The sequence below is a fragment of the Plecotus auritus genome (genome assembly GCF_963455305.1).
Source record: "Plecotus auritus genome assembly, chromosome: 8".
Lineage (NCBI taxonomy): Eukaryota > Metazoa > Chordata > Mammalia > Chiroptera > Vespertilionidae > Plecotus > Plecotus auritus.
Window position 1 is genome coordinate 97,317,631 of NC_137782.1, and position 20,908 is coordinate 97,338,538.

The window sequence follows — 20,908 nt, forward strand, 5'->3', positions numbered from 1 at the left end:
CTTGGGGACTGGCGGTGCGAGTGGTGGCGCGGCGGTGTGCCCGGAGACAGCGCGGCGGCAGCGGCGGGATGGACGAGCCCACGTCGGGCTCCCCCGCGCCCCCAACCCCCAGCGACTGCAGAGAATGAACACCTTGGGCTGCCGAGCGCAGCGGGAGAAGAAACCCCGATGATCTTGTGTTGAGCTCGCGCCGCGACCATGTCGGTGGCCTTCGCGACCGCCCGGCCGAGAGGCAAAGGGGAGGTCACGCAGCAAACTATCCAGAAGGTAGGCGGGTCCCGCGGGCCGAGGGCGGTGCGGAGTGCGGGCGTGCGCGCGCGGGGCCGGGACGCGGGCAGCCGGCGGGCGCGGGGCGCGAACAAAGCAGGGGCGCAGCCGATGGCCGTCACCCCGCCGGGCCCCACGAGCCCCTCGCCACCAGCCTGCGCCAAGGTGGGCGGGGGCTGCGGGTAGGGGTGCTGGACGACGGGGCCGCGCGACCTGGGGATGGTTTCCGAAGGGTCGTGTCCGCGGGCCAAGCCGGGCGCAGTGCGGACCTGCCGCCTTCGGGTACCCTGCGCCGCGGATAGGGGCGTAGGGCGGCTGGGCCGGCGCCCTCGAAATGGTGTTCGCGGGATCGTGTCTGCGGGTTGGGGGTCGTGGGCTAAGCCAGGAATAGCCGGGCCACACCAAGCGCAGAGGGGTTTCCGTCTGACTGGCTAAGGCTGTGGCGCAACCCCGCGGGCGGCCCCTGACCCCAGGGTCCAGCTTGGCGAGTGGAGGGGGCCCAACAGCTGGCCACACTCACCCCTCAGTAAGGTGCTGGCACGTCCCTAGTTTGCGATGCCATTCCCGTTCAGGCTCATCCGCGGCCCTTTGAGGAGTGCTGGACGCCTCGAGGTCGACCTACTGGCCAAGCTTTGCTGCCTTTAAGTGCGTGTCAAGTTGTTTTTCAGCCTGACACCGGGGCCAGCACCCTTACCTAAAAGAAACTTGACGGATTCGCTTTGTGATCTTCTAGAGATAACGTTTACATGGAGTTGGGGCACTTTTAACAAAACCCTTAAATTTTGAAGTTAGATTTAGTATTTTCTGCTATTTCTCCAACGTTTTTGGTAGATTTGCTTATTTCTTTCTAAGCTTGGAATTCATGGGGTTAACAGCAGTATTCCTTGGTTCCCAGGAGCCTTTTCTTTCCCTGAGTGGATTCACCCCAGTGCCCTGCCCCTCTTCTTGATGATGCCAGGATCTGTGAACCTTGTCTGCTTGGCTGGTTTTGACAGAAGAGTCTCAGTAAACTCTTAACCAGGAAAGAAGCTAGTTGAGAAGAAGCAAAAACACAGACTTTAAAATCTGGCATTTTTGTTTGTTTATTACGTACTTATGTGGTGCTTACTGATACCAGGCACTGCTCTAAGGCTTTGCAGATATTAACTTATTTAATTCCTTGTAGTAGTTACTATCATTCTCATTTTATAGATATGGAAACTGAGACGGAGGGAAGCTAAGTGCCTGATGGTTAGTGATGGATCCAGGAGTTGAACCCAGACAGTGGCTCCAGGATTTGCCCCAACCATGACACCTGATGTGGGAACACTTGATGCAGCGTCAAGTGCTTGCTCAGAGACACACTTTGGATATCGCTAGGGCCTCTGGGCACTCTGGCTCTTAGACATTAAGTGTGATGAGCAGAGTCGCTGTTCCTGAAGCCAGCTTTTGCCTTCAACATTCATCCAGTTATTTGCACCTTGCACTCTCTTCTTAGTAAAGCTCCCCACATTTTCAGGCAAAGCACTGCTCCCGAACATCAGATCAGAAAGAAGGGAACTGCTGCTCATTGGAAATGGTCTTCAGTTTAAGTTGTCATCTGATTTGACCTGATTGAGCCAGCCAAAACACTCACCTTGGTGTTTTGACAGTGAATTTATGCACCCAGGAGTCTTTTACTTGCAGTTTGAGAAGGCAGTGAGAGGTGTGTGACCCACACTCACAGGAGCTGTGTCCACAGCGTGTGCTTATGCTCAGAGCATTGAGAAAAGCCAGGGTTTTTCGGAAGCTGCTTGGTAATGAGGGAGCAGGAAGTATACAGTTTGTCCTTAGAGCATATTTGCATAGGATTCTGCCAGGCAAACTCCTCCTCAACCTTCAAGGCCCTACTCAAATGTCCCCTCCCTCATGCTCCTTTGGCAGTCATGTGCTGAGTTTTGACACATTGCTTGGGCTTCCACGTTTGCATGTCACTGACTTATTTGCAAAGTCCCAGCCTGTCAGTGCCCAGTACATACGTGTCCATGACACTGAGTATGTCAGTGGAAGTGTTTGGGATAGGTAGATGTATTTGTTTCTTTTGGCTGCTGTGACAGTTTACCACAGACTGGGTGGTTTAAAACAAGAAACATTTTCTCAGTTCTGGAGGCTGGAAGTCAGGGTTGGTTCCTGTTTGGGGTTCTGGGAGAGGATCGGTCCCATGCTTTCCTCTGAGCTTCTGGTGGTTCCTGGCAGTCCTCCGTGCTCCGTGGTGTGTGGATGCATCACCCCATCTCTGTCTTTGTCTCATGTGGCCTCTCTTCTCTGTATGTCTAAGGGTCCAAATTTCCCTCTTCCCATAAGGACACTTGTCATAGGATTTAGGACCCACCTTAATCTGGACTGACCTCATTTATCTGAACTTCACTGTGTTTGCAAAGACCCTGTTTCCAAATAAAGTCACATTTACAGGTACCAGGAGTTAGGATCAAACCTATTTTGAGGGTCACAATTCAACCCAGTACAGAGGCTGTATGGAGGAGGGTTGTTCCAGACAGAAGAACCGAGGAGCAGAAGTGGAAGGGTCTGGAAGATCCAGGGAGTTGCAGGTGGTCCTGCCCATGGTCTGCATGGAGCAGGCATGAGACTCAAATTAGAGGGGCAGGCAGTGCCCGCTGATCTGGGGAACCAGGGCGGGGTTAAGATGGTGTAGCCTGTGTTGACCAAAGACAGTTTGTTTTTTTTTAGTTTTTTTAAAAATATATTTTATTTTACAGAGAGGAAGGGAGAGGGATAGAGAGCTAGAAACATCGATGAGAGAGAAACATCGATCAGCTGCCTCCTGCACACCTCCCACTGGGGATGTGCCCGCAACCAAGGTACATGCCCTTGACCAGAATCGAACCCGGGACCCTTGAGTCCGCAGGCCGACGCTCTATCCACTGAGCCAAACTGGTTTTGGCAACCAAAGACAGTTTTGATGCAGGGTGAGATGCAGGCAGAACTGCGCTTTGGTGAGAAGCACAGGGACCCTGAGGTGGAGATGGGCGGTGTCCCAGGACCTGCCCTACATGGCTCTCCACTGGTTTGGGACCAGGGAGCTCCTGCTGTCCAGTGCTGTGCTCCCGACACCACTAGACTGCGAGGCTGGGTTTGGGCTCCTTGGAGGGGCCCCTGGGCACTAGGCCTTGGCTGGCATGCAGGTGCCTTCTTGCTCCTTAGCACAGGTAGTTGCTTAATAAATTTAAATTTCACCCAGCTGGCATAGGTCAGTGGTTGACCTATGAACCAGGAGATCCGGGTTCGATTCCCGGTCACTGCACATGCCCAGGTTGTGGCTCGATCCCCAGTGGGGCGTGCAGGAGGCAGCCGATCAATGATTGTCTCTCATCATTGATGTTTCTCTCTCTCCCTCTCCCTTCTCTCTGAAATCAATCAATCAGTAAATTTAAGTTTCATTGTTACTGTTTGTATTGGGGCTCTTGATTGGTTTTATCTGCAGTCTTGTCCTTCCCTGCCAGCACCTTGAGTAGGGGAGACAGTTCCATGGGGACAGGATGGAGCTGATAGGCAGGTGGGCATCTGGGTGTTTGCCATGTGGGTCAGGAATAGGAAAGGGAGACCAGTGAGGGCAGGTGCCATGCCCAAGATCTGAGAGCCAGGAAGATGTCAAAACCAGGCCAGCCCTGCTCTGTTGTCCGTGTTGGGGGTGGGGGTAGGGGTGAGGGACAGGCTCCCTGGGCTTTGTCAGATGTGGAACTTGTTGCCTTCCAGAATGTGGGCTAATTCGGTAAGGAAGGTACATTGGCTGTTTTCAAAAATTAGAGTGTCCCTGTGGCTGCAAATGGCTTGGGGACTCCGAGCCTCCCTTCACTTGGCTAATTGATCATTTTAGGCAGTTGTCACCGAAAGTGCTTTCTCCCCAGGGGTAGGAGGGGGCATGTCCCCTCACTCCAGGCCTTGGTCCCGCCCTGCCGAGAGTGGGGATGGACCCCCTTAGCTGGGTAGTGGCCTAGCGAGAGCCAGGGTTTCCCTCCTCACTTCTTGTTTCCAGGTTAGATTCTGTGCTGATCAATATCACGCCTGCACTTGAAGAGTCATGGTGCTGCGGTGTGTTACTAGTAAAAATCCGGAGTGATCCGCCTTTTACTGCCTTTCCACTTCCCAGCAGTATCCTCTTGCCCTTCTCATCGCTAAACCAAGTGACGCTTTTTAGATGTTTTTAGTTCTAGGCTCTGTCTTCGTTGTTTCCAGCTGCTATAGACGGGGCACGGGGCACTTAAACAGCAGACATTTCTTTCTCGGCTCCCATGGCTGGAAGTTTGAGGTTGTGGTGCCTAAGGTTTGATTCTTGGTGGCGCCTTCTCCCACTGTCCTCACATGGTGCACAGAGCTCAGGAGGCTATGCTGTCCTGCCCTCTGTATCTCTGTCTTTTCCTCCCAGGCTCTCATTTCCTTGGAGACACCTTCCCTCCCTCCCAAGCTCTCCCTTCCCCATTTCCTGCCAGGTCAGCCGTGGGGAAGGGCCAGGGATCTCAGCCTCCTCCAACCTGGTGCGTCCCCAGGGTGGGCTCCCCGGTTGGCGCAGTGTCACTTGAAGCACCCTGGAGTCTGCTGATCCGGTTATCACTTGTCCCTTTGCTTCTAGAATCCTGCTGATGGCTCAGCTGTCTCAGCCCTGTTCCCTTCGTCGCTATGGGTGTTTGCCTTTCTATCCCTAACTCACTGGGGTGGGTCAGGGCGTTGTGGCACAACAATCACCCACTTGGCTCTTTCACCAACATGTTCTGGACTTTTTTCCTGAGTGTTTTTGTTTGTTTGTTAATCCTCATCCAAGGATATTTTTCCATTGATTTTTTTTTTTTTTTAGGGAGAGAGTGGAAGAGAGAGGGAAAGACAGAGAGAAACATCAATGTGAGAGAAACACATCGATTGGTTGCCTCCTGCATGCACCCGGACCAGGCCCGGGCCAGGGAGGAGCCTTCCCAGACCCTTTGGTCTGCCAGTAGATGCTCTATCCATTGAGCCAAACCGGCTAGGGCTTCCTGAGTGTTTTTAACTTAGCTGAGACAATATTCTGTGTCCTACTTCTTTGTTTCTTTCTCTCTCTCTGTCTCTTAGTATTTTGTAACATTTTCTCATGCTGACAGATTTTGTAACATTTTCTCATGCTGATAAATTTTATAACATTTTCTCACGCCCTTAAAGACTACAAAAAACGTTTATAATGCTGCTTAACATCGTACATGGTTCTTTCATAACTGCAGGCCTCCCAGCATCGTCCATTTAGCTCCCCCCACACCCGAAGTGAACATCGGTGCAGAAAATGTTTTCAGTCCTTAATGCACGGTGTGGTCCTTGGGAGAGAATTCTTGCCTGGAGGCTGGAGCCTTCCAGGGAAAGGAAGCTCTGTTCCAGTTGTTTTCCTTTGTTAACTGATCTGGAGAAAAGAGTCATAATGTGTGAATGACCCGAATGCCCTTTCCTGGTGTGTTTGAGCACCCTTCACCCGTCCCCAGGTGAGCGTGGCAGGCAGTTCTGGACTCACAGTGCCCCCTGGTGGCTCCCCGTGTTGGCAGGCTGCTGGGTCAACGTGGGAATTGCTGTACTTAGGGCACCACCTCCACAGTGGGGACAGAGTGGGAAAGCCAGGGGAAGAGGAAGTTGTAATGTCAATAAAAATCAGCCTGGCTGACATGGCTCAGTGGTTGAGCATCGATCTATGAATCAGGAGGCCATGGTTTCATTCCAGGTCAGGGCATATGCCCAGGTTGCATGTCCAGTGGGGGGCATGCTGGAGGCAGTTAATCAATGATTCTCATCATTGATGTTTCTATCTCTCTCCTTTCCTTTCTGAAATCAATAAAAATGTATTTCTTAAAAAATTAAAGTAAGAGGAACCAGCCCTGAGGACTTGGAGGCTGAGGGGCAGAGGGGGCAGCTGACCGTGGCCCTGCAATGTGGTGGGGCCTGGCCCCTGTCTCTTCCCCAGGGGAAGTTTGGGCTCAAGGCTCCATAGGAGTAGGATCCACTATCAGAGACCAGTTAGGTGGCCATGTGGCACAGTGAGGGAGTGGCGCTGGGGTCCTGTGCTGGGGCGCCAGCACAGTGGCAGGTAGGTGGGCCCCTCTGCCCCCTTGCTGCAGGGCCTTACCCGCTCAGGGGCCAGTAGAGCTGAGCCTGTCTGGAGGAACCACTGGGGCCAGATGACTGGACACAACCTGGTGGGAACAAAAGGCTTTTCCTTTGGCGATAGCCTCTGGACAAAGGCCTTTCTATTTGAAGTGGCTTGCTGTGGGCTGTTATGCTGTTCCCTCCCAAGCAGGGAGATTCCTGCATGGACAGCCATGAATGAGCCGCATGCTTCTCCATCTCTTCACATCCAGGCAGAGAATGGTGCCCCTGGGTCCGCCCCTGGCTGTCCTATGTGCTCACCAGACATTGCACCTGCCAGTACCTGCCACACGGCCCTCCCCTCCCACTCTCCCATCCTCCCGTTAGGCCGTCCTCCCTCTCCCACTCCTTCCGTCACCTCCTCCTGGGTCTCACAGCTGCGGTCCCCCCAGTGGCGGTCCTGAAGAGGTGGCTCTTGTATGTCTTTGTGATGCTCTGCGGGGATACAAGCCACCTCCCCTGGGAGGGACGGCTGTGTGGCTGGCATTTGTGGACCTCACACCCTCCAGACAGGTCTTAGGGTCCCCAATCCCTGTTGTAGGTGTGTTTTTTTTAATCTTTATTGTTCAGATTATTACAATTGTTCCTCTTTTTTCCCCCCATAGCTCCCCTCCACCCGGTTCCCTCCCCACCCTCTGCCCTTACCTCCCCACCACTGTCCTCATCCATAGGTGTACGCTTTTTGTCCAGTCTCTTCCCACACCCCTTTCCCCCCTGAGAATTGTCAGTCCACTCCCTTTCTATGCTCCTGATTCTATTATATTCCCCAGTTTATTCTGTTCTTCAGATTTTTTATTCACTTGATTTTTAGATTCACTTGTTGATAGATATGTATTTGTTGTTCATAATTTTTATCTTTACCTTTTTCTTTTTCTTCCTCTTCTTAAAGAATACCTTTCAGCATTTCATATAATACTCGTTTGGCAGTGATGAACTCCTTGAGCTTTTTCTTATCTGTGAAGCTCTTTATCTGACCTTCAATTCTGAACATTTAGCTACCCTGGGTAGAGTAATCTTGGTTGTAGGTTCTTGCTATTCATCACTTTGAATATTTCTTGCCACTTCCGTCTGGCCTGCATAGTTTCTGTTGAGAAATCAGCTGACAGTCGTATGAGTGCTCCCTTGTAGGTAATTAACTGTTTTTCTCTTGCTGCTTTTTAATATTCTTTCTTTGTCTTTTGCTCTTGGCATTTTAATTATGATGTGTCTTGGTGTGGTCCTCTTTGGATTCCTTTTGTTTGGGGTTCTGTGCGCTTCCTGGACTTGTAAGTCTATTTTTTTCACCAGGTGGGGGAAGTTTTCAGTCATTATTTCTTCAAATAGGTTTTCAGTATCTTGCTCTCTCTCTTCTTCTGGCACCCCCATAATTCTGATGTTGGTACGCTTGAGGTTGTCCCAGAGGCTCCTTACACTATCTTCAGATTTTTGGCTTCTTTTTTCTTTTTGCTTTTCCGGTTGGGTGATTTTTGCTTCTTTGTATTTCAAATCTTTGACTTGATTCTTGCAGTCCTCTAGTCTGCTGTTAGGCCTCTGTATAATATTTTTTATTTCAGTCAGTGTATGTTTAATTTCTAGTTGGTCCTTTTTCATATCCTCGAGGGTCTCACTAAGTTTATCAGACTTTTCTAGGGAATTCTTTTTTTTTTTTTTTTTTTTTTTTTTTTTTTTTTAAATGTATTTTATTGATATTTCACAGAGAGGAAGGGAGAGGGATAGAGAGCTAGAAACATCGATGAGAGAGAAACATCGATCAGCTGCCTCCTGCACACCCCCCACTGGGGACGTGCCCGCAACCAATGTACGTGCCCTTGACTGGAATCGAACCCGGGACCCCTCAGTCCGCAGGCCAACGCTCTATCCACTGAGCCAAACCGGTTTTGGCTCTAGGGAATTCTTGAAAAACTTTATAACCGTGGTTTTGAACTCTATATCCAGTCATTTGCTTTCCTCCATTTCTTTCATTTGTGATCCGTTTCTTTGTCTCTGCATTTTCGCTGCTTCCCTGAGTTGGTAGAGTAGCTTTGTGTGATAGGTGTCCTATAGGGCACAGTGGCTCAGCCTCCCCAGTTACCTGAGGTGGACACTCCTGGTGCACCCCTTTGTGGACTGTGTGCTCAGCCTTGTTGTAGTTAAGTCTTGATTGTTGTTGGTATCACTGGGAGGAATTGACCTCCAGGCCAATTGGCTGTGAGGATCAGCTGTGTCTACACTGGGAGAACTTCTGTGCTGGAGACACCCTTATGAGGCAAGACTTGGAAAATTGCAAAAGCCTCTGTGCTCAGCTTGGATGGGGCGGAGTTTCAGGGTGGAGCAGACAGCCTTGGCTTCCCGTCAGCCCTGCCCTATGAGGCCCCTGGGTCTCAGTGTCCCTCGGTAATCGCTGCAAGCACCTCTGAGAGAAAGCCGCCCTCTAGTATCGCCTGCTGCCAGACAGTCCAGTTTCTCCCCGAATGAGTCTGGGTTCCCAGAAACTCGCCCAGAGCTGGAGTTCAGTGGAGTCGGGAGCTTCCGTCTCCCTCCCGCTTTAGAAAGCCAGCCGCGCACTCAGCCTCCCGTGCATTCAGCTGCCTGTCCTTTCCACGCACGTCTCCATACCTCAGCCTTTTGCAGCTCCTCTGAGTCTCAATGTGCTTTCCTCTTTCCTTCTAGTTGTAGAATTTCCACTCAGCCAGCTTTCCTGTGGTTCTGGATGGTGTCCGTTTTGTCTTTTAGTTGTAGTTTTGATATTGTTGTGCGAGGCAGCAGTTTAGGTGTTTACTATGCCGCAATCTTTGTTTTCTCCCCCTGTTGTAGGTTTTTAACACCCCCTAGCTGGACAAATGCACCATGCTCTGGGGCCCTAGATGGGGGAGGGGGAGCGTCCTGGGACTGCGGGATCCCATCTGCAGGTGACGGGAGAACTTGGGACCTGTCCCTGGGGAGGGGGTGCTGTCTGCTTAGCATGGGGCTGTGGAAAGGGCTTGGCCATGCTGCCTGAGGTTATACAAATGAGTGGCAATGTGTACGTAGAATGCTGACAGCAGGTATTGTCACATCGAGTCAGCGACTGAGCCCACACCCCTTAACCTCCAGCAGGCACTGTAGATGCACCCACGTCCTGCACTCACGTCTGCTTCTCCCTCAGATGCTGGATGAGAACCACCACCTGATACAGTGCATCCTGGACCATCAGAGCAAGGGCAAGACAGCCGAGTGTGCCCAGTGAGTGACCCCTCCCACAGCTCAGCTGTCAGGTGGCACAGACTCTGCCCAGCACTGGAAAGGCCTCCTTTGGGGGTGTTGAGTGGCCTGGGCATATTGGGCTTTGGAGGTCACTTAAGCCACTGAGCATCAGTCCTGGAGGGTGACCGCATTGCCCCCTAGAGAGGTGTGGGGCGTTTGAAGGGAAATGGAAGTGTGGGAGGAGAGAGGGTCACTGGGGAGGCCCCGGCTGCACGCTGCTGGCACCTCTGTGAGCAGTTGGAAGACACACCAGGGGACAGTGGGCTCCATCCAGGTAAGACCTCCAGGGCTGGACACAGAGTAGGTGCAAGGCTGGGCATCAGAGCTACCTGGAGGGAGATGTGTGTGAGTGGCCGTTACACCCCCTGGGCATTCCTCCCAGCACCTATTCAGGGGGCATGGAGGATCGTGTTAGCTAGGGGCATCTGCAGAGGGCTTGTCCGCATCCCCTCTCTGAAGAAGCCGGGTGGCACGTCCACCTTGGCCACCACATTGAGTTTGTTGTTGGACGGGCACCCACTCCCCACCTGGCCTGTCTAGGACTGCAGAGCACTCTGCTGCTTGCCCTGTCCCCAGGTGTTCTGTGGAGTCAGTGTCCCTGGGGTGGGATGCAGGGCAAGCTGTCCTGGGTGAACTTTGCTTTGGGTTGGCCTGTGGGCTCCCCTGCTTACCACACGCCCCTCGCCTGCAGGTACCAGCAGATTCTGCACCGGAACCTGGTCTACCTGGCCACGATTGCAGACTCCAACCAGAACATGCAGTCCCTGCTGCCCGCTGTGAGTGCCAAGGGGGCGGGGGCGGCTCCCACCCTGCCTGGCACAGTCAGGCACTGCCTCAGACCGCCAGCAAGGGAGCAGAGGTCTGAGGTCTTACCTGGCATAGCCAAGGTCACCAACAGGGGGTGAGAAGGAGCAGCTCCTCCCATTATGAGGGAAGTCAGCTGGACAAGTGTCCCTGCAGTGACTGCTGGTTGGTGGTCATTATCTGAACTGACCCTCCTCCCCATAACCTCCTGTTGCCCACAGCCGCCCACCCAGAACATGAACCTGGGCCCCGGAGCGCTGTCCCAGAGCGGCGGCAGCCAGGGCCTGCATTCCCAGGGCAGCCTCAGTGATGCCATCAGCACTGGCCTGCCCCCCGCCTCCCTCATGCAGGGCCAGATCGGCAATGGTGAGCACCCTGGTTTGGGGTTTGGGTTTGTGGTTGGTTCTGGCAACAGTGTCACCAATGCAGGCTCCCAGGTAGCCACGCAGGACAGAGAAAAGGAGACCACTCTCTCCAGAGTTTCTGGCTGCGGGCTAGCTGCAGTGCCAGGTGCAGGGGCCAGGGGTGACACCTCATTCCAGTTCTCCTGCTGAATTTGCACCTCAGGTTAGGGCCACTTCGACTCACAGCATAGGTCCCGTGGGACTTTCTGATGAGAATGGAAGTGCTCCTATCTGCAGCAGAACTGTTGCTGGCCACTGGGACTTGTTAGTGACGGCACAGCTCATCTACCTGAGGAACCGGGGTGTCGGGCAGAGAGCCCTGGCCTGCCGTCAGAGGTGGCTTTAGATGGGTTGAAGGCATCCTCGCCCATCTCTCCTGGCAGGTCCGAACCATGTGACCCTACAGCAGACAGCACAGAGCACGCTGCCCACAACCTCCATGAGCATGTCTGGCAGTGGCCACGGCTCAGGGCCCGGCTACAGCCACTCAGGACCCTCCTCGCAGAGCGTGCCCCTGCAGGGCCAAGGTGCCATCAGCAACTACGTGTCACGGGCCAACATCAACATGCAGTCCAACCCAGGTAACGCCCCGCCCGGTCCCAGCCCACGTGCACACCTGTCCTTGGGTCCTTCCAAAGTGTACAGGTCACACACAGGCTGCCCTGCTAGGCACGGGCTGGTGCTGAGGAGGAGAGGGGTCCTGAGGGCTGCCCCCCCCCGGAGCTCCCCAGGGTCAGGGGTTGGTGAATACAAGTCAGGCAGTGCCCAGCTTTAGGGGGCCGAGTCTGCTCCCCACGGCACCCGGGAAGGCTCTGCAGAGGGTGCCTGGGTTCTGCTGAGAGGACAGGATTGGGGTCACTTGGGTGGGGGGAAGGCATAGTGGGGCAGAGAACTACAAGGGCGAAGGGGTGGCCAGGGGCCCTGGGCGCTCTTCCTAGCAGGGCCCCCAGAGTTGGGCTGTCCACCACGGTGGCCTCAGGGTGCTGAGTACTCAGGGAGCATCAGGTGCAAACTGAAGTGTCCCATGAGTATCAGACACCGCGTTTCAGAGCTCAGTCCAGAAAAGAGGGTGTGAGGTGTACTCAATGTGTTAGTAGTAATTACACACTGGACATGATCATATTTTGGATCTATTAAGTCAGATAAAGCCTATTACTAAGACATATTTCATCTGTGTTTTCTCACTGTTTGTTAATCCTCACACAAGAATATTTTTCCCATTGATTTTTAGAGAGAGTGGAAGGGAGGTGGACAGCAGTGTAAAAGACACATTGATTGGTTGCCTCCACACGGGCCCCTGACCCAGGCTGGGGATCAAACCTGCAACCCAGTTACATGTCCTTGACCGGGAATTGAACCTGTGACCCTTTGGTCCACTGGCCAGTGCTCTAACAAGTAAGCAACACCAGTTAGTTAGGGCTATTTTAACTTTTTTTTGTTTTAATCCTCACCTGAGGATATTTTTTCATTGATTTTTAGAGAGTCGAAGAGAGAGGGAAAGACAGAATCATCTATGTGAGAGAAACACATTGGTTGCCTCCCACATGCACCCCGACCAGGGCCTGGGCCGGGGAGGAGCTAGCAACCGAAGTTCGTGCCCTCAACCAGAATCGAACCTAGGACCCTTCAGTCTGCAGGCCAACACTCTATCCACTGAGCCACACCAGCTGGAGCTCTTTTCACTCTTGACGTGGCTCATATCTTTTGTGTTGGGTGTTGCTGAGGGAGAGCTCTGAGCAGGGTGACTGAGTAGACAGGCAGGTGGCGGGGGTGTCCGGATGGCCTGGGAGCCTGTGGCGTCTTCTGAATGTCACCATGGTGAGAGTTGGTGCCGAGGTTCGCTGGTAGGCAGTTGACAGGGAAGGGAGGAGACCATCTCTAGGGGAGCCCAGGGGTACAGGGAAGGTTTGCCTGGGAGAAGAGCGCCTTCAGGCCTGAGTGAGGGGGTGAGGTGTTGCCCTGGGAACTTCTCGGGGTTATTTGGGTCTGTCGTGTCGCCCAGTGTCCATGATGCATCAGCAGGCTGCCTCGTCCCACTACAACTCGGCGCAGGGCGGGAGCCAGCACTACCAGGGCCAGCCCATCGCCATGATGGGCCAGAGCGGGCAGGGGAGCAGCATGATGGGGCAGCGGCCCATGGCACCTTACCGGCCCTCCCAGCAAGGTACCACCATGTGCCTGCAGTCCATGTGCTCCCTTCCAGGGCTGGGAGGACAGGGTGTGTGTGTGTGTGTGTGTGTGACCACACGTTTTTTAGTATTGCACAAGGAGGATGTCGTGAGTTGGAGCCTAGTGGGGCCACGAAACATTGAAGTTTGAAAGCTGTGTCTTCCCAGGGGGTGGACGAGGCTGGAGCGCTCAGTGGGGTCACAGGTGGCTGCGTGGCTGCAGAGGGGGTGAGCAGCTATGTCTAAGCGACAGTCCAGGGTGTAGAGGGCTACGTGTGGGGCAGTGCCGTGGTATCCCCGGCGGTGGTGTGGTGGGGCATCTCGATTTGTGGCCCGTCGAGGAGGTGTTTGTGGGGCAGAGGCCCCAAGTTCACTCACAGCCCACCTGCCCACAGGCTCGTCCCAGCAGTACCTGGGCCAGGAGGAGTACTACGGGAGTGAGCAGTACGGCCACGGCCAGGCAGCCTCGGAGCCGCTCAGCCAGCAGTACTACGCTGACGGTGAGCCCCCGGAACGCCTCTCCCCACACCCACCCTTCACACTTGCCCACCCAGCATCCCGGTCCCTGTGCCTGAGTGACTGGCACCTGTCACGGCCACTCGCCTCCTTGGGCTGCTCGTCTCTCTTCCCCAGAGGCAGTGAAGCGGGGCCAGCTGTGGGACACTGAGCAGGTAGCTGTGGCTACTTTAGGGGAGGGACGCAGTGGCCTGGGAAATGCCTCCAGGAAGGTGATGGGCCGGCCACTGCTCGTGTCTTGTGACACTCGGCTTCCAGCTGGTCAGTCATATTCCCGCCGAGGATTTTCCTCTTCATTGTCCCCTCTCAATAGTCCCGGGTTTGGCAGGTGGCATTTACGGTGGTCGGAGGGGATGGCTGGGGAGGACTCCCAGACAGCAAGCCAGCAGGATCGGGTTGGGGTAGCGGAGATTAGCACGGGATTAGCCAGGCCCACCACATAGCATGAAGGTCTCTGCGGGGCACAGCACCCCAGATGGGATTCCCCCATAGCAGACGGCGGATCTGGTGCCAACGGCCATAGTGCCTGCCGCGTGTCAAGACTGAATGTAGTCAGTCCTCAGGGCACCTGAGGGCCGTGTGTCCATCTGCGTTTTACTTACAGGGACCATTGGTGGGCTCCATCTGTGGGGAACTGATCGTGCCCGGCTCTGGCCACTACCCCACCCCACGGCACTGCCCGCCCGACTCAGGCTGCCCCCGCCCCTGGGTCTGGTGGCTAGGTCCCTGACAGCCAGCCGTCCATCTGCTTGCAGGGCACAGTGATTATGCCTATCAGCAGACGTCCTACTCAGAGCAGAGCTATGACCGGTCCTTCGAGGAGTCCACGCAGCACTACTATGAGGGTGGTAAGCACAGCGCCACGCGGGAGGGTGGTGTGCCCCCACTGAGATGCTGGTTCGCAGGCACCCAGCATGCTCAGAGTAGGGCCAGAGCTCTGTGGGTCCGCATCGACTTCTGGAAGTGGGAGGGCAGGCGGTGTCCTGCTCACCTAGTGCGGTCATGAAACAGGAGGGCTGGCCACATGGGGCAGGGAACCAGACTCTGCTCTATGACAAGGCTGTGTGTGCATAGCAGCCCCCAAATGCCGAATTCGCCAAGAGACCAAAGAGGAAGGCAGACGAGGCCAGCTGTGGGTTAGTGGGTTTCTCAGGGTTCTATATATATGTAGGAACAGGTCCTGGGTGGCTGCAGGGTGTTCAGATCTCCGCACCCTTCACCCCAGACCACCCACTCTTATGCCCCTAGAGATGGAACCACAGGTCAGGAAAGCAGTGTGGAGGGTCAGGGAACCAGGAAGCCAGGTTCCGGAGGCCCTGGGACCAGAGTGATCCAAGAGGTAGATGGTTAGGGGATCTGCAGCCCGAGTGTAGCGCCTGCCCATCCCTGCTGCAGACACCCGCTGCCTTCAAGCCACCAGTGTGACTCTCCAGACGTGGATTTGGGAGGAAACACTTGCAGTTGGTTCTTGGGTGGGTGCCAGCTGCCCGGCCCCGTGGAGGAAAGGTCCAGCCGCCACCCTTACTCCCGAGAGAGGAGAAGCAGTAAACTCTCAGGATGGTGTGGCCTCAGCATCAAGTGCCAGGCTTCCTGCTCTGGAAGTCAGAAGTGGGGAAAGTGAGGCACCTAGACAGCCCCTGACAAACAGCAGAAATCACTGCGTCTCCTCCACTCTGCAGGGAACTCGCAGTACAGCCAGCAGCAGGCGGGGTACCAGCAGGGCACAGCCCAGCAGCAGGCGGGGTACCAGCAGCAGTACCCCAATCAGCAGAGCTACCCGGGCCAGCAGCCAGGCTACGGTAAGAGGGCGCTGCCCGGCCCGCGCCTCTTGCACTTTGACAGGGTGGTTTAGGGTGTGTTGTGGGAAAGCTGCGAGGAGAGGAGAGTCCTGTTGTCGTGCGACTGTCACACTAAGAGGCCAATGTTGGTCCATTGTTGCGGTCCGAATCCACAGGGGATTCAGACCTCACTGGTTTCCCGGAATGTCCTTTTCTAACCGGGACCCTCTGGACCCACAGTCTCCCTGCCCCTTATACTCCTCTGGGCTCTGACAGTTGCTCCGACTTCCTTTTTGGTTTTTTTAAGTCCTCACCCGTGGATATGTTTTTGTTTTTTTTTTTATTTTAGAGAGAAGAAGGGAGAGGGAGAGAAAAACATTGATATGAGAGAGAAACATCAATTGATTGTCTCCTATACTCGCCCTGACCGAACCCAAAACCTAGGTGTGTGCCCTGACCAGAACCCATACCTGCAACCTGTCCTTGGTGTGCAGAACGATGTTCCAGCCAGCCGGGCCCAGCAGGCTCTTCTCTTTCCTGACTGGCAGCTGTGAGGTGGGTCAGGCAGGGACTGTGTAGTTTGTCCCTCAGGTTGGGTTTGTCTGACATTTTTCTCAGGACGAGACTGGCCTGTGGGCTTTGGAAAGACCACAGAGGTGAGGTACCCTTGTCACCTCCTATCAGCATGACGCCTCTGATGCTGATCTCCATCACTGGGGTCAGGGGGCATCTGTCCAGTTACAGCTGCTCCCTCCCCCTTCTGTAATATTTGGGAGTGAGTCCCCGAGTGCAGCCCACATTCTAGGGGGGTCTACATGGATTATTTGGCATCCTGTAGGGAAGGTCTGTCTCCTCCTTCACTGAGTCATTAATCACCATTTATACAAAGACGACTTCGTGATCAGGCCCCAGGGGCACTTTATTTTTAGTTAATACAGAAATGTCACGAAAATCAGTCACATGGAGAAAATGCAAAAAAAATGAATTTGTAAATATAAAGAATTCTGTGTAGCACATTTTCAGACTACAATGAAGCAACACTAAAACTATATAACAAGGCCTGGCTGGCATGGCTCGGTTGAGCGTTGATCTAGGAGCCAAGAGGTCACTGGTTCGATTCCCTGTCAGGGCACATGCCTGGGTTCTGGACTCGATCCCCAGTGCAGGAGGCAGCCGATAGACTCTCATCATTGATGTTTCTATCTCTCTCCCTCTCCCTTCCTCTCTGAAATTAATTTTTTTTTAAAAAAGTAGTCTCACACACACACACACACACACATACAGTAAGAATGGAATAAATAATAAACAGCAATGTAGAATGTTAAAAATTCTCTTAAGTTACACCCAGGAGTCAGGGAAGAAATGCTATACAAAAATTACAGAATATTTTACATGAAAATATTCATGATATATGAAATGCTGCCATGTAAATGTCTGTGAGAGAGTGAGAGAAATATAACAAACTAAATCTCTAAATCCCTTTAAAGGGAAAGCAACCCCCAAAATATAGAAATAGAAAAGCCAGATAAAAATCAGCAAAACAGAAAGAAGTCATTAATTGTATTAGGTGACGTGGATATTAGTCTCACGTTGGCCTGTAATTCCGTGCTTATTTATTTTATTGTTCACGTCGTCCCAGTGCTGGCTGCTGTGCCTGTCCTTTGTTTTCTGAGCACTTGCTTATTTCTGGGCCCACAATGCTGTCCTCCTGCAGCCTTTCTGAACTCTCCCAGAGCTTAGTGTCCACTGTCTTTTGCATGTGTGCTCACTGGTTGCTGTGAACTCATGTGGGCCACAGGGACCACCGTGACGTGAAGCTCTTGGGGCAGCAGGCGATGTACTGGACAGCAGCTCAGCCTGCTGAGCGCGCTCGCTACACAGACTTGCCCAGGAGGCCTGGGTCTGCTGTCTGGAGCCTTCCAGGGGACTGGGCGTGGTGGGGTGGCCTCACCACAGCTGGTGTGTTCTCAGGGCCAGCCCAGGGAGCCCCCTCACAGTATTCCAGTTACCAGCAAGGACAAGGCCAACAGTACGGGAGCTATAGGACATCACAGACTGGCCCGTCCGCGCAGCAGCAGCGGCCGTACGGCTACGAGCAGGTAAGCTTTCTGGATGTTTCCCCACACGTAGGTCTGCATGTCTGTCAAAACATAACTGAGGTTCTTCTGTGGTCACAAATAATGAGGTGAACCAGCCGTCTTCCAGGGCCTCTTCCAGGGTGTTATTCTCTGACCCTGTAAGGTTTTAAAAATTACCTGGACGTGCAGCTCACCCTGGTCAGACAGCTGGTTTTGTGCATGCTCAACTCAAAGTCTGGCGTTCTCTCCTGCCGCGGAGGCTCACATGTGCCCTCCTCTGCGTGCTGGAGACACGGCAACTAGACACAGGTGGCCACACTTTTAGAGCTTGGGTCTCGTCCCACAGAGCTGGATGCTTGGGGGCCAGGAAGGAGCCGGGCAGATAGTGCTAGGAAGAGGACCTAGGGGGGGCCGAGGGCTGGCTCAGACCACCATAGAGGCCCTCTCTGCTGGGAAAGCCAGTGACTGCCCTGTCCGCTTATTTGCCTGTTACACCTCCTTCCTTGTCTCATCCTGCACATTGGCCGGGGTGGGGCCTTCTCCGTGTGTCTGGGAGTAATCTCTGTCCTGGTCTCTTGCAGGGCCAGTATGGGAATTACCAGCAGTAAGGGACAGCGTTCTTAGTGGAGCCTTGCAGTGGTGTGTCCATTCGGCGTGGACGGATCTCTGGCGGTTCTGACAAACTGTGGCCCATCGGTTCCCCCTTTGCCCCACATGTGTCGCATGTGAAGTGTGCACATTTCATGCTGGGTATGACACCGAGTGTGCCAGAGGCTTGGGACTGCGCACTGATGGTGTGACGTACCTGGTGCTGAGTATAGTATCATGACCACATGGTGAATGGAGACGTTGATGTTTCTAGCTAGCTTTAGGGTCCTCTTGCCATCAGAGTATTCTGTGCCCAGCGATGGAGATCTATAAGATGCCATAGTCAGTGTATCGTATAAACAGATCTTAGGTCCAGCTCTCCTCACGCAGGGTAACATGGGTTGTAAACCTGTCTCACTGGCGACCCTGCAACTGGACATGCTCACACAGCCCTGGGTGCAGCCTCTTCCCAGACCTCAGTGGGGAGGGGCTTTGTCTGTGTTTTGGGTCTGTTTCTTTTAAAGGCTGCATATGTTTCATGTGGAGAGGCTGCGAACTGCCCGGTACCTCTTGGAGCTCATTACCTATGTCTCTCGCTGATTCCATCTATCCAAAAAGTGACATGCTCTCCTTTTAAAATGTAAAGCAGGGTCAATGACTGTGCTGCAGATACGAGTCCATGAAGGCAGCCATCTTTAGCCTAACCCCAGGAGGCAGAGAGGAGGTTCTCTGATATGGCTTGGGCTCCAGCCCATGTTTACCTGATGGTCATTTTTGGGGTTTGAATATTAAATGTGCCCCATTCTAAATTTATAGCTTAAAATAGTGATACCAAATTTCCCACACAGTTGGCAAGTTGTTCGTTTTATGTTATTTCTTCCAGGACCTGCTTGTTTAGATCTCCAAGCAAGCGTTTTTTTTCTTTCAGGGACATCTGAAATTTACACTCATTTTTAAAAAGAACCCCACTGAAGGTATTGTGGTGTTCCTAGTGAAAAAGAAAGTTTTTACATAGAGAAATGTGAATAATTTTTACATTCCCAGGACATTAAATCCTATTTAAATTCTGGGCAAGCATTACAGATAGCTCACTTGGAAAAGTCTGGTCAGAGAAAAAATCCTACATTTCACTAAGTAATACTGACATTTTATCAATCTTAACTTGGGTGATACCTGCTTTTACTGTGAATCCTTTAAAAACATCTTTGAATGAATGCTGACATTTCCAAGAACAACCAAGAAAATACAAAAAATATCCAATTCTTGATACATCAGCTATACTAAGATAGAAGCGTTTATTTTAGAGGTATATTAGTTTTAAAAACCCCTAAACACTGATAAGGGCTTAAAAATATATATCTGTATTAAATGGCTGAGATAAGAGTTCTTATTTGCTAAATGACACAGACATTAGCAGTATCATCTCCCTTGATTTTATTTTGTTCTTTCCTAACAGTTGTCATAGAACTAATTTGTAGACTCAATCAGGAACTAAAATTTCCCATTGAAAATGTTAAACATTTTAGATAACAGTGAAACTAGGTTATTTTTATTTCTTGCCATCCTGGGAATATGCCTTTTATGTGTGTAGGGTTGGCTTTTATAAATGAACACTTTTTTGAAAGAAAAGGACACTTGAAAGTTATCCTGAAACTTCAAACTGAAATGTCTTACATTAAGAATTTCTTGAATGTTGTGTATATATTTTAAAAAGCACTTTGTGAAATAGTTTGTACATTTATTTCCTTATTTATACATGATTTTTGGTGTTAATATATTTAAGGAGTAATAACAGAATGTTTATTTAATGCAGGGGTGGGGAATGTCTGGCCCGAGGGCTGTATAAGGTCCGAGAAATCATTCGGTCTGGCCCTGCCAAGGCAATTAGGGGTGAGTTAATTAAATGTTTGACCAAATATAGCAGGCAAATTTTTAAGTTGATAATTTTGCATGGCCTGTGAATGATGTTATAAATACCCAAATGGCCATTGGCAGGAAAAAGGTTCCCACCCCTGATTTAATGTGTTGTCTGTGTTTATGTGACATTGTAGGGAAAAAGTGATGCCAGCAATTCATTGTCGTTAGCTGTGTAATATTTTCTCTTCTGTGATATTAATGTTTGCAAAAATTAGGCTAAAATGAACTGTTTGTGCAGTGTGGTGGGTGGGCTTTGTTTTTTATGACTACTTCTACAGGTCAGTGCGACGCAGAGGGAGACGTGGAAATGGGTGCTTGTCCTGCCTCCTGTTGTCCCTGACACCCAGCAGGTCTTGAACTTGAAAAATGATCCCAATTTTCAGAAGTGCTGACCAATTCATATTGGTGTGCAAAAGTTCAGCACCCATTGGGGTTTGTTCTGGAACCACAGGTGTTGAAAGTACTTAGAACTCATGTGGAGAATCAGGGGAATCACATCAAGGTGTGCATAGTCTCCAGGACCTCCAGGGCTTGAAGCCTTCATGTGCTCCTGTTGTTGGAGCCCAAGTGGGCCTCTGAGTTTGCCAGCATATATATATATATATATATATATATTTGAATATTGGGCACCCGCTCAGAATTGCACAAAATGGAAGACCATTTTCATTTCCATTTAAAAATGTTTAGCCAGCCCTAACCGGTTTGGCTCAGTGGACAGAGCGTCGGCCTGAGGACTGAAGGGTCCCAGGTTCGATTCTGGTCAAGGGCATGTACCTTGGTTGCGGGCACATCCCCAGTAGGGGGTGTGCAGGAGGAAGCTGATCGATGTTTCTCTCTCATGGATGTTTCTAACTCTCTCTCCCTCTCCCTTCCTCTCTGTAAAAAATCAATAAAATATATTTAAAAAAATAAAAATAAATAAAAATGTTTAGCCATTACTTCATTTCTACTTACTGAACAGGTCAAACTCATTTGTGAGCACAGGACTTTTTGGAGATCATCTTTATTGTGTTTTTTTCCAGCCAGCGGAGTTT

The 20,908-nt window shown here is 52.0% G+C and overlaps 1 protein-coding gene across 2 annotated transcripts; it reads left to right on the forward strand.

Moving 5' to 3' along the window:
• The first annotated feature begins 3 nt into the window (after window positions 1-3).
• Window positions 4-18,960, forward strand: SS18L1 (SS18L1 subunit of BAF chromatin remodeling complex). 2 transcript variants are annotated; one of them, XM_080686129.1, is made up of 11 exons: window positions 4-267; window positions 9,524-9,600; window positions 10,313-10,397; window positions 10,647-10,791; window positions 11,213-11,410; window positions 12,832-12,993; window positions 13,393-13,497; window positions 14,269-14,361; window positions 15,193-15,312; window positions 17,263-17,390; window positions 17,951-18,960. In XM_080686129.1, exons 1-11 carry the CDS (start codon window positions 199-201, stop codon window positions 17,975-17,977), a joined length of 1,209 nt encoding a protein of 402 aa, XP_080542255.1. In that variant the 5' UTR covers window positions 4-198; the 3' UTR covers window positions 17,978-18,960. The 2 variants fall into 2 exon arrangements, with proteins under 2 accessions (XP_080542255.1, XP_080542256.1); XM_080686130.1 differs by lacking the exon at window positions 4-267 and adding an exon at window positions 313-432.
• Window positions 18,961-20,908: the final 1,948 nt, after the last annotated feature.

What these genes read in the sequence shown, in the direction of transcription:
- SS18L1 (XM_080686129.1), top strand. Translation starts at nt 199, where the DNA reads ATGTCGGTGGCCTTCGCGACCGCCCGGCCGAGAGGCAAAGGGGAGGTC. An exon ending in CGCAGCAAACTATCCAGAAG is followed by an intron (nt 268 to 9,523) that starts GTAGGCGGGTCC and finishes CTTCTCCCTCAG; the next exon opens with ATGCTGGATGAGAACCACCA. An exon ending in TTACCGGCCCTCCCAGCAAG is followed by an intron (nt 12,994 to 13,392) that starts GTACCACCATGT and finishes ACCTGCCCACAG; the next exon opens with GCTCGTCCCAGCAGTACCTG.